General features: G+C 35.5%; 1 protein-coding gene across 1 annotated transcript in view; it reads right to left on the bottom strand.

The window, feature by feature from the left end:
* Positions 1–13,816, bottom strand: part of BTBD9 (BTB domain containing 9) — a 140,855-nt gene that overhangs the window by 122,533 nt on the left and 4,506 nt on the right. Inside the window, exons 2-6 of the mRNA XM_009283745.1 lie at positions 12,372–12,582; positions 10,911–11,274; positions 9,013–9,277; positions 6,761–6,980; positions 2,587–2,706 (exon numbers count right to left, since the gene is read on the bottom strand). Coding sequence (XP_009282020.1) covers positions 2,587–2,706; positions 6,761–6,980; positions 9,013–9,277; positions 10,911–11,274; positions 12,372–12,582 — 1,180 coding nt within the window. The remainder of the gene's footprint in view (positions 1–2,586; positions 2,707–6,760; positions 6,981–9,012; positions 9,278–10,910; positions 11,275–12,371; positions 12,583–13,816) is intronic.

Genomic DNA, 13,816 nt, shown 5'->3' with positions numbered 1-13,816 from the left:
CTATTTATATTAATACAAATAAAAAAACACAAAGTTCTTAAAGTGGAACTGCTCAAAAAATTGTCAACAATTTTACATTTAAAATAGCCTTTTCTTCTTATTTACAGGAAAAAAATACATAAAAAGAACAGTAAATTTTAGTCACAGTACTTTTACTTTTGACTAGCAAATGCACTCTTAATATAACATAGACTTTAATTCACTGATGTAAAGAGAGATTATAGAACAGCCTTATCTAAACTACCCTGAATTATCATGTTGACTCACAACTGAGAACTCATATTGCCTTAAGGTTACTGTTCCTTAATAGTAAGTACTCATAAACTTATGCTGCTACATGACTTTCTCTTTAGCTCTTCCACTTGCTCGTCAAAGTAGCTGCACCTCCAGGGAATTCCCCACCACTTTGTGGATATGATAATGAGAGATTTATAGAAAATAACAGGTTTACTGGGGATCATGGAGCAGAACAGGAAAAAATGAGAGGCATGAGGACTACGTGATAAGGAAACCTGGACAACTGTATACTTCAAATATCTGCTAAAATAAAACTCCAAGGGGGAGGTTTCCAGGTGTGCTTGTGCATGCATTTAAGTAGGTAATATATAGCTATGCATACAAAAACACCACGATATGAACTCTCTCCTGATAATCTACTCCTCCAATAGAGGGCAAGTCACTTTCAGAGGATTAAGAGATCATCAGAGAGCTAGAATATACAAGAGGTCCTTTTGTGCCAAAAAATGAGTGAGGTACCACCTAAAACTCTGGAATAACGTTCTCCCCTCCACTCTTCCCTCTCTGCACTTTCAGGCAAGGCTACAAAGAGCCTTCACCAAAACAGAACAATGATGCTTTCAAAACATAGCACACACACACACAGAGAGGTGAAGACAGCTGGGGCGGGGAGGTGGAGAATGACAAACAGATGAACTGATGTTGAAATAGAAAAATCACTTTTGGACAAGTCTTTGGATGAGGCCAAAGAATGGCTGCCCTTTTGAAAGAAGATGAAGGAAAGTCCCACCGTAACACCCTAGATCTCTTCAAATCTCCTTCATAACATGATGGAAGCAAAAAACCTGTGCTTGCTAACAATCTATCCACTTTGCACCAAGTTAAGGTCACACACACACAAAAATATCCCCAGGAAGTATAAAACACCTCTAAACTCCATGAGGCATTTCATCATTGCTAGATGATTTATCACAGACACCTTTAAGCAAAAATTTATCAGATACACACACAAACTAAGGACAGAACCAACCATTTCAGAAAGAGAAAACAGTAAAATCAGAATCATAAAACGTACAGGGAAAAGGTGAGAATGCATTTGAATCAGGAAAAATAAATTTCAAGTCAGTTACATTCAGTATGAACTTATTAAAAGGACAGGGAGTCTGAGAAAGAGTTATCTGAGGAGAGACACACAAGTGACCCACCAGACTCTTTCCCCATAGACTACAACTGTTTGCCAGCAATCCCATGTTGCAGAGCAGTAAAGATCACAGAAAGAGGTCATTCTTTGGGGAAAAGAAAGCACTTCCCTGCCTTGGGGATTCCAAGAGTTGCTGTGCTGATTAAAAAGTTTGTGTCTACAGAATAATTATTACAATACAGGGCATTTCCTCTTTGGTTCTATGACCCAGAACCTAATGATGACATCATCTTTGGAATCTACAGACTGTGGCCTCTCTATCAATGAGCTCGACTGAGTTTTTGGGTAAGACAGCTTCATTGTGATCATAAGCTTTTTCCAGAATTCCCAGCCCCTTCAGTAAAAAGACATCATCACCTTAATAATGATTAAACCCACCTAGCTGCTTTGGTTTACACAAAGCATTGCTCAAACCTCCTTAGTCCTAACTCTCCCCTTTGTCTCCTTCACAACTGTTTAAAACACTCTTTCAATGCAACAGCAGATAATATATAAAATATATAAAAATACATTTCCAAGTTTTATAGCAAGCATGTAAACAAATTTTAAACATTTTGGCAGTCAAGGGATGATGTTTACTACTGAGTGAAAAAAACCCACATGAGCTACAAGAGGAAAAGTGAGTATGACTCAAAAAAAAAAAACCAACCCAAAAAGAAAACAACAAAAAGAAAATAAACCCCCCACCCCTCCCAGAAAGAAAGGAAAAGAAAGGAAAAGAAAGGAAAAGAAAAGGAAAAGAAAAGGAAAAGAAAAGGAAAAGAAAAGGAAAAGGGAAAGGAAAGGGAAAGGAAAGGGAAAGGAAAGGGAAAGGAAAGGGAAAGGAAAGGGAAAGGAAAGGGAAAGGAAAGGGAAAGGAAAGGGAAAGGAAAGGGAAAGGAAAGGGAAAGGAAAGGGAAAGGGAAAGGAAAGGAAAGGGAAAGGAAAGGGATACATAGAGATGGAAGCACCAGAGTTTTCAAAACAGGATGCCTGCAATGTAACACCTATATTTATATTTAAAAAGCATTCACCAAGATAGACATTTTTTTTTTTTTAAGATAGCATACATTATCAGAAATATACAATGCAGTAGCAAAATCCAGCAACTTATTCTGTTGTCTACATTATTTAATGATAGCCACGCAACGTTACATTGAGGAACTAACCTGCAGACACGGGCAGGAAAATACAGGTTCTGCCAGGACCGACAGAGGTATTTAGAGTGATCAATAACCCGAATCCAGTCTAACTCATCCATGGACACCTCAATGTAGTAGGAATAAGACCTATGGGTTGTCAAAAAACACTGGTTAGAATACAAGCAGCCACATCTTAGGTATGAAATTTTACACTTTCTTCCGGATTTTCAGTTGTGCTGAAAAGAAGGCTACTTGTTCCTATCCATAGACCTGTATCTACGATATGTTTTTAGAATGACTTAAAACATCCTAACACTCACAATCTGCAGTAATTAGATGAGACCACTGTCCCTCAAAAAAAATGTAACGGAAACTTTCAACTCAGTCATAAAAATAATAATTTGTATTCTTTCTTTCTTCCGGATTTTCAGTTGTGCTGAAAAGAAGGCTACTTGTTCCTATCCATAGACCTGTATCTACGATATGTTTTTAGAATGACTTAAAACATCCTAACACTCACAATCTGCAGTAATTAGATGAGACCACTGTCCCTCAAAAAAAATGTAACGGAAACTTTCAACTCAGTCATAAAAATAATAATTTGTATTCTTTCTGTGTGGAATAATTCTAAACCACCAGTGACACAGTAGTTATTTCTACTGCCGTATCAATAGAAGAATCACAAAAAACATTTAGCAGATCAAAAATGCAAATTCAAACCCTTCACTTAAACAAAGCAAGTTTACTTCATGATCATTTTCTTACTGGTGATGTTCTTCACTTCTGACCCTTTCAGTTGTTTATGATACATCGTTAAGGCTGTCACTACTTACTTACACACTCCAAAATTACCTCATCAGAAATAAAAGATAAAAAAAAAAGTCACTAACACAATCTGTGTCTTCCTCTTGCTTATCAATTATATTTAGCTTATAGTTTGCTGTTAGGAGAAAGCAAACCCAAACTAAAACTTAAAAGCCACAGCTATTTCCATATTATACCTACAACAGCGATACTTAGAATGAAGTAGAACCTTCACTTGTGGATCAGCAAATCGTAAAATGTATGTTTCAGAATATTTTCTTTCTCTTAACATACTAGTCTGCAACATTCACAGGCATTTCAATAGCACAATGTTAGCACTTACTCTCCTTTCACACTGACTTCTAAGAGTTGCTCTTCCAGAGTTCTACATAGACAATTTTTGTTAAACATTAATGCCTTTGTTAACATTTCCGATTTTTTGCTGAGAACTTAGAGGGGTAGCTGTCTAAAATGGTATTGTTTAAAAATTCTTAAAGATGTTAGATAAGACTGTTAACACCAATTTACGCACTTACAAAGGTAATGCAGAGTCTTTAAGATGTCAACTGCATAATCAGCTTTCACATTCACACCAACCAGATGTGTAATATTCACAACCCATATAAATACACTGTGTTTTAGCAACTTTATTATTACTAGCCCATGCATATTTGACCTAACTAGGCTCCAGCATTTTAGAGTTTGAACAGTTTGGATCCAAAAGTTACTGTCTGTCTTCTGTGTGGTGAGAATTTAGGGATTCTCACATCACCATCGCCAGACTAATGTAAATGTGTAACCAATATACAACGTGCTATTTTTTTGTATTTCTGAAGGTACCAAGCAAAGAAAAATTATCTCAAAAATACAGTTCCACCATCACACACAACAGTAGGCCTTTCATTTTTCTTAAGGATAGCATCTTTTTTGCAGAGGTAATTTGGACAGCTAGTCTCCTTAGCACTTTTATATCTAAGATTCACCTGTTAGTAACACCTCTAAACTAGTGCAAAACACACCTGTTAGTTTGTATTTGGTTCTGTCAAGAATATACATTATCTATGTAAAGATATCCAATAGACCAGAGCTTCACAGAGGCAGTTAAAATGAATGAGTAGTTTAAAATGATGTTCAACAAGAAGCCACCATGCGCTTGTACAGTTGCTAAAACATCTCTTTTGGAGACATTATTCATGTATCCCATGAGAAAGGTGCAGATAAGTGGCTGGCAATTCTTAGACTAAAAGAGTATATAGGTTGGAAAGGATCTCTAGAAAAAGCAAGGACAATCTTAGGGCAAGTTCCTTAAGGTCTTGGCTGGTAAAGTTCTGCATACCTCCAAGGACTGATATCCATAACTTCTCTGGGCAAACTCTTGCCAAGTTCAACTACCCCATTGTGAATTCTTTTCCTAATATTTAATAGGAATTTATCTTGTTGCTTGGTTCCACTGCTCTTTGCCCTCTCAGCACACAGCTGTAAGAGGAGTCTGGCCCTGTATTCTCTATATTTTTCCATTAAATAGGCGAAGACAGCAATAAGTTCCCCCTTCTGAGCCTTCTCCTCTTAAAACAGTAAGTTCTTTCAGCATCTCTCCTTGTACATCGTGTGCTCAAGCCCTCATCACCTTGGTGTCCTGCTGAACTCACTCCAGTATGTCAGTATCTTATACCGAGGAGCCCACAACTAGACAAAGTACTCCAAATGCTTCCTTTTCCATTTATCTTAAACAGTTGAGCTACTGGGGGGGGGACGGGGACACACACACCTTACAATTTAGGTACTATACCTGATAAGAAGCAAAAGAAAGTCCAATAACAAACTTTCCACACAAAACCAAGAAAGTCAGGATGACACAGAAACTATATCCTAAACCACTGTACCCTCAGTGTTTTATGAAGACAAGAAACTCTAGAGGTCCATCTTGTCTGATATTCTGCCACCAACAATGGTTTGTTCTACAAATTTCAGAGGAAGGTCATAGGACACCAAGCAACAGATAGTTTTTTAATAAGTTGTCCCAAGGAGAAGGGTTTTTCCCCCCGAGTTTCAGCAGCTGCTGATTTATGCTTTGCAGATGAGGGGCATTTTACCAGTTACAAGCTCTCTAAAAATTGCTAGAGAACTCTTCATTATTAATGTCTCTAACACTTTTTCAGATTTTATAAAATTGGTTGATAATTGGTTTATAAATTTGGTTGATCTTCTAGGACAAGTAGTATAATATTGTATGAAGTAGTTCCTTGTACCTTCAAAGTTTTACTTTTCAATCTTTCCAAAAGGAGTAGAGGAGAAGCATAAATTTCAGTTGAACTGAATCAGGAGAACTTACTTGAAACAATTAAATAGCTATAAATCCATGCAATTTGTTTTGAGTGACTAATAACTAATTCATATTTTAAAAATAATTTAATTTAAAAAAAATAAAAATAAAAATCAATAAAACATTAGTACGCCCTGTTCTAAAATAACACAGCTTAGTTAAGAAAACAAAATGCAACTGCTTTGCAATTCTAAACTTTTATTCTGGAAGTAATATAAAATTAATCTTTTATCAGAAAGGTAATGTGTTAAAAGTATAAGTAGCTTGTTTTATTGTTTTTAATAGAAAATTGCTTATGAATACCTGCATGAGCTGTCTACTAAACCGTAAAATCTTTGTCATGGCAAGTTATAAAATTAATATATTCAATTTGTCAAGATAAAAAGAACCTTGCAATCTTCCTACTTAAGCAGTCACTCAGTTGTTCAAATACGCATAATTTGATCTTTCATGCATTCCATAGCAATCTAATGTAGCTGAGCATAAATTGGCTAAGGCATCCATGATAGTTCATACTTCACCAGTCTCACCATGAAGTGACTTCTAATAACTACTGTAGTTAGTCAGTATTTCACATTCTAAATAAATTTTACTATCTCTGAATTATTGTCAAAGTGTGTTATTTCTTAACAGTTTTGATATATTGAAAAAATCTGAACAAACATTCCTTCCATGTTTGGAATGTAAATATGTAAAAAATATGGTTTCTGCAAAAGAACTAAAATATTGTTTTCAAACTGAAATAAAAGCAGTTGAAAACCAAGTAGCAAATAGAAAACAAGACAATTTAAATTACGTACACTTTCACTAGTAATATAAACCATTTAATGAAGACACAAAAAATACATTGAAATATTATGAGGCAGTTTAGTATCACAAAATATGGTATGGTCTGTAAGCAACCAAAACTGCATTTAAAAAAAAACAGTTTTTTTTCAAATAAAACTTGTCATTGTCATCTCCAACACTGTATCATGCTGTTTCTATAAAATATTTAATGAGTACTTCACATTGATATATTACCACCAGTACAAAATGCATTACCTTCCCTTTTTATGTCAACTTGGCACCTACCGGCTATCTCTGTCCCACAGGAGTATTCGTACGTGGTTGATTATTGATGGCTGGCCTAGTTTAATTTCAATTCCAGAACGGCAGTCATCATCGATCGGGTGCCGAGAGAAGCCATGATCCAAGTCATAGTTCTGAGTATCCCCATCTAATAAAGCAGACTTCAGCTCCCCTTTTACAACCTGCGCTCCATACTTCATTGTTGCAATATTTTCCCCTGGTACTAAGAAGAGGAAGAAATAATTGCTTAATTTTTACACTCTTATACTGCAAATTAGATGTTCTAAACATCAACTGTATTAGGTCAGAACAAAGACTTACTGCCAGTATCCTTTCTTGGCCACAAACACATGCTCAAGGAAAAACAAAAGTATAAAAAGAGAGGCATTTTAGAAATGTTGTTTCTTCTACTTGATTTGATGCCCCCTGAGTCTTTTATGGTAATAATTAGTAGTGGTAATTTACTAGTATGTAGTATCTATATTCGCAGTCCCCTTCACGATTTTACAGAATTCTATTGCACCTTCCTCATCCAATCATCACTTTCCTCCTGGTTTTAAAGTTTTGGTCTGTTTAGTCTCTCCTTGTGATCAACCTCTCACCATATCTCTAATAATTTTTTTGCCCTTTCCCAATTTTTGTTCTACTTTCAACTGTTTGGGTTTTTTTGTTTGAAGTGCAAGGAAACTAAAAATCACATAAAATGTTCAAGATGTGGATGCATCGTGAATTTGCAGAGTGGTATATACAGTGTTATAGCTCTACAAGCTATTTTGATAGCTATACAAGCTTCCAGTACTCTGCAAAGCTAAACGAACCTGAGCGAAATAGGAAACTTTTGGCTACCTGGGCTTTGAACCAAGACAGTAAAGCAAGTTTTTTATCACACCATTTCACAGTAATAAACCTGTTACATCCCAGGAACAGATCTTCCATCAAGATAACTGGGAATAATGATCCCTAAGTCCAACTACAAAACAATACATTGATGAACCACCCTACTAAAAAGACATTGTTAACAGTCTTGTTTGAGGAGAGACCCTATAAAACACGATCTGAAAGCTAAATGATGAAAAGCTGCCCCTGAACTCTTCAGGCAGGTTGGCAAGAGAAGTATGAATTTTAACAGGATGTTAAGTTTAACATTTAAAGAACAGAATTTGAAGTGATAAAATTTTAACTGTATTGTAGTACTACTACATGAAAACGTCAAATGCACAACTATGACATGGCAAGTGGTCGTCAATGTTTCCACAAACAGAAAAAATCCCAAGAGCCTGAACTAGTACTAAAACAACACAGAAATTCAATTCTCTAAAAAGCTGTGATTTTGACAAAGCTAGAAATTTTGAGATTAGGAGCATATTATTATTGAGACATAAATATGCAGAAAAAGAAGTCAGAAAACACCATTTAACTTTTTCAAATTTATCTACTGCACTGTCAACAGAATGTCTTGCATGATAAGACTGTTATGATATCCTAATATTAAACTCATATGTTTAAACATTAATATCTGTAACTGCTAAGAGAGAACAAAGGGGAGATGCAGTTCTGAGGAAGCAGCTATTTTCAGGGCTCATCACGCATGACTGACAGACTACAGTGCAGGCTCTCAAAGAACATTTAACTTTATTCTTTGCTGTGGGACAAATACTCTCTATAAATCACACATTAGATAGCAAACTAACAATATCTTTCTAAAGCTCAGTGTTAGATATTCTTGTTTAATTAACAGAGAGCACAGACAAAGTCAAACAAAAGGCTTCTCACACTTTTTAGGCTTCCATTAATACAATTTTGGAAGACTTGTTTATACTATTTGGGCAAGCATGTAAAGAGTAAGAGAAAAATCAAAAGTAGTAGAGAAAAGATGAAAATCTTCATCAAGTAGAAAACAAGTCACCATCAACATAAAACCATTTAAATAGCATATATCCCACAGCCAATGCATTTTTATTTTTAATGTTTTTGCAAAACTTTTTCTATTAGAACAGCACTTCCTCTAGGAAAATTCACTCTTATTACAACATTCATGTTTGAGCAATATCTGAGATGCAAAACAAGAAAATATGTTGACTAATATTATTTGAGGAATAGAAATGGCAAGAACAGTACGTAACAAGGTATTTCATTACGTAAGTCTTTTAAAACACATAATAATAGATAAAAACCTCAAAGCACAAATTAACCATATCCTCCAGACAACTATAGTCACTAAATGAGAAAAACACAAACAAAAACCTGATGCTTACTTAACATGCCCCTGTAGTTGAGGTCCATGTCCCGACTCTCAGAACGAATCTTAATGGCATCTAGGATGGCATCAGGTGACAACAATCCAGAAGGTCTTACAACATTTAGTAGTTCTGTTAGACTCATTAGTGGCAAACGTACTGCTTGCATGATTTCAGCATGGTTTTCCTTGGGGTTATGTTTACACCAATTCATCAAAGCTTGGAAAATGTCCTTCTCAGGAGCTGCAAATGAGTCCCTCAGTACAATACTTAGAAGAGCATCCTGGAAAAGAAAAACAAAAAAAACCCCCAAATAAACAATTTGTTTTTTTAAAGGAAAAAAAAAGGAAATTAAAATAAGGCAAAAATTAATGGGTATTTTAACTTGTAGTTATTAAAAATAATCTCCAAAGAAGTGACTACCTGAAACTGTAGCTTATTTTAGTTACTTATGCAAAAATTATAGAATCCATCATGTAAATAACAGGTAATATTACAAATAAACTAGGAGAAATAAGTCAGAATTGAAATGTGGAGAACTATTCAAATCAACTTAATTCCAGCTAGTACTTCAAATTTACTTTGGAATATAAGAAGTGATTTGGGAATTTGGTAGTACAGTTCAAAGCATTCCTTTAAACTTAAGCTGGTATAAGAACACTGATGAGAAAAATAAAGTGTGGCTTGGAACCACCTTTTTAAGCCATTTCTAACTATTTGGGATTCCCCCCCCCCCTTTCTCTCTCTCTTTTGGTACCAACTTAGAATCAGCAGGTAAAAACTTCAGTGGCTCTTATTCATGCAGAAAACCCACTCATGCAAAATGAGAACAAAAAGAATTGAACAACTTTTTGGTTTTCACTTAGCTAGCAGAATACTTAGGAGTTTGCCTAAGAAAAGGATAAATCTCTCACATATAACAGAATTGGCCATGCCGAAGATGTCATAAAGTATGCGCTTCATGATGAATGACGTTTGCCAACTTCTTTATTAATAATATGCTCTCAGAGCTCAGATTTAACAAACTGCGCATGACAGAGTACAGCAGAGAGAAAAAAAACATTTTTTCCCCTACACAACTAGTAAGTTAGTCAGCGGAGCAGAGTGTCTTGTACTTATTCAAGGAATAGCTTTTCACAGCTTCCATCACAGCTTTTCCACTAAAAACACTTTTTAAGAAAAAATAATTAAACCATCATTCATTCAAGATGCTTCATGTGAACATCACTTGAAAACACTCTATCACTATTATGTCCAGCTCAAAGACCACCCCAGAGTAAGTGGAAAATTTCAATGTCATAGAACAGCCTGACTCAGGCACAAATATTCATGCATCTAACAACAACAACAAAACCAACACACAAAAAACCCAAACCACCCTACAACACCACCATATTATGCAATTTCAGAACATGATGACAATCGGCAATTGTCATCAAATCACAGCAATCTCCAGAATGCTTTAGCTTACACAGTAGAAAGTCACCCATCACTGAGGCAGCCTATATCAAGAAATCAATAGAATGGAGTATCTTCTGCTATCTTCAAATCTTTATTTTATATCCCCTAGGCAGCATTCAGAAGCCAAATTATATTATCTCAAGAACAGATGAAAAAAGACAAATTAAGATTAGATTGCCTGCTCCCACCTTTTAGAATATTCCATCAGATTTACTATATTTAGCTATACTGACTGGTCAAAATTAAATACCTAAAAAATTCAGAACAGATCACCAGGATTTTCAGTTCAGCTTAGTTTGAACGTTTCCAACTGTCACAGCTTCACTAGTATAAAATGATACCTGTTAACTAACATATAAACTTGTATTTGGTGCCCCCATTAGTATTTTATGATGAAGATGTATACAGATTGACATTAACATTCCTGGGGAAAAAAGTGCAAACAAAAGATATACCTTAGAAAGCGATAGGAAGCCTTCGCTGGAGAGCACCTCTTGAGCATTTCTATCCATGAACATACAGCACATACAAGTTAATTTGGGAAGGGAATAAAGACTGGCAACATCAAATGTCATACAGACATTCTGAATATTAAGTATTGTGCAAAGATACTCAGACGTGGAATCTTCCAGTTCTGGGAACCCATATTTATGTGCTAGGCTTAGGAAGTCTAGGAGAACCTCCTCTTTCTCATCTCGTAGTGTAGCACGACCAGTGTAAATATATTTCAACAGCATGGTAAATGCTTCTGCAGTGGTGTCCTGAAGAGGAATTTCTGCTTCAGGCTGAGATTCTCTCATTCCGCCATACAATAATGCTCTATAAGGAAGATAAAATTTGAGAAATTTATATCCTGATAAAAACCAGGCAAAAAGTAGAAAGAGAAAGGAATAAATGACTCTCTACAGCAAGGGGAATACAAAGGGGATACGGTTTAAGAATCTACAAAAGAAAAACTCTTATACTTGGCATTTAAAGTGCAGCTCTGCTCTGAAAGCAGCTGCACAAGAATAATATGCTCATGCATCATGTTTTTATCCTACACAACAATTGCTCCATCTCCACTTTGAACAATAGCTTGCGAAGCAGAAGTCGAGATATTTCTCATACCTTTCTTTTTTTTTTTAAATATAGTGTTATCAGTAAGAAAAAAAAGAAAAATTTTCAGAAAGCAAGTGAAACAAATAGTTTGTCACTACAATAGCAGTGGCAGATTAGCAAATCTCAGGATTCCTGATCCTCTATTCCTTACTCTAAACCAAGCAAACAGCAACTCCGATGAAATCCTGAATCTTGAAAAAAAAAAAAAATCTAAGTACTCACAATTATTTTTTAAAATACGATAGACAGTTTGAACACAATTGCATTCACACTTCAATTTAGCTATTAGCTTATGACTCTGACAAAATTAACTGGAAGAAGATTATCAGGAAGTTCTATTAATTACATTTAGAGTGAAAAATGCCCAGCTCTTAAAAAAGCTGAATTAGTATTATTCCTAGTTTGAAAATACATATTCTAACCTGTATCAGCCAGACCTCTTTAAAAATAGTCAATTCCAATGCACCAAAATTAAACTTTCTAACTGAGTATATTCCACAGAAGCACACCATCCATACTCTGAGAAATCAAAACAATTTTACAGCAGAACTTTTCTGTTCTGAAGTTATCTTTCTCTTGAACTTGTGAAACTACCTTCAAAATCCAATTTAATGAAGGTCAAAAGAATAACATCATGACATGGTATTTATCTTTTTATATTTGGACACAATGATTTGATGTGCTGGGAAACATTCACACAGAAAAGGTCACACTCATGGGACAGATGATTACACCCTGAAAAGTTCATAGAGAAACACTGTTTATCTTATCTGCATGAAAATTTCCCGTGAGCCTGACAAAAAGCTATACTTCACCTGAAATAATGGCACCTAGCAGCCAGGATCACTCTGTGTGCCGGAAAACGTTTCTTTTCTACAATAAAGGTAACATCACTATATTCTTCCCCATTCATTAGAGCACCAATATGCTCTGACAGAATGTGAACGTGGTCAATCTCACCCACAGCTGTGTAAGGACGAAGCGGATGGCTGTTACTCATCTTGGAGGGATGGTGATATTGGTAGCCTAAAGGGAAAAAGAAAACAACCAATATTATAAAGGGCAGAAATATTAAAAAAAGGCAAAGAACAAGCTGCGATTACGAAAAAAGCGACTAGTGTAAGTTACCATATATTACAGGAAAAATGAAACCAAGAGGTTTTCTGTTAAAGTTCATTTACAACAGGACTCGATGTAGCTTGCATCAACGATTCCAGCCGACAGAAAATATTTCAGAGAATTCCGTCACCTTGTTGTTCTGTCAATCCATTTACTTTAAATAAAAAGCTTCCAACAAAAGGAATTAAAAATTAAACAAATTTAATTAAAGTTACCATTAGAAAGCAAATTTATCTGAATTAAATGCACATAAATTATAAAGAAATAAATAATTTGACCAATTAAGCATAGTCTTAGCTCCCAAGTCTCTACTAAAATCAGTGTATTTGCAGAATTCCAATCAACTTCCCAGAACTGGGTGAAAATAAACAATCGGGATAACTTTTAATAAATAACAGATGAAGTCTGTCAAGGAGCAAAGCTTTACAATGTACAATTCAATTTTCTTAGCCTTTCCACTCAGTTTTCTTGATGCCTTCTTGTTCCCTCATATATGTAAGAAAATAAACCCCCTAATACCTCTCAGTCATAACAGTAGGAGACTGTCCACTAATGTACAATATCGATTAATGCATTAGCCATATCTACCATGGAATTATTTTCTTACTTCTTAATTCACAAGAGGTTTTAGTTTTGTTGGTTTTGGTTTATTTCAGCAACAGAGGCTTGCTGTAGTCTCAGTGGCAAGAGCACCCATGGGAGAATTTAGGTCTTAAATCAGCTTCTATTGTTACACTTCGGTTTACTTTTAAATAAAAAGAGGTTGGCTGTTTCAGATAATAACCATCCATATTTTCAGACACACCTTCTGTACTCTTAATGACTAGCCACTTTTCAAAATGGGCACATACTTAGTGCTGAAGAAAGATGGTGTACCACAAGAAGCGGGAAAATGAGGCCTGTCGTGGTTTAACCTCAGCCGGCAACTGAGCACCACGCAGCTGCTCGCTCACTCTCCCCACCCCAGTAGGATGGGGGAGAGAATCGGAAAAGTGAGAAAACTCATGGGTTGAGATAAAAACAGTTTAATAATTGAAATAGAATAAAATCCTAATAATAATAATAATAGTAATAATAAGAATATACAAAGCAAGTGATGCACAGTGCAATTGCTCACCACCTGCCGACCGATGCCCAGCCA

The sequence above is a fragment of the Aptenodytes forsteri genome, unplaced genomic scaffold (assembly GCF_000699145.1).
Source record: "Aptenodytes forsteri isolate BGI_AS27 unplaced genomic scaffold, ASM69914v1 Scaffold309, whole genome shotgun sequence".
NCBI classification, from domain to species: Eukaryota; Metazoa; Chordata; class Aves; order Sphenisciformes; family Spheniscidae; genus Aptenodytes; species Aptenodytes forsteri.
The sequence above is the reverse complement of the archived record's forward strand: the minus strand, read 5'-3'. Positions and strand labels throughout refer to the sequence as shown.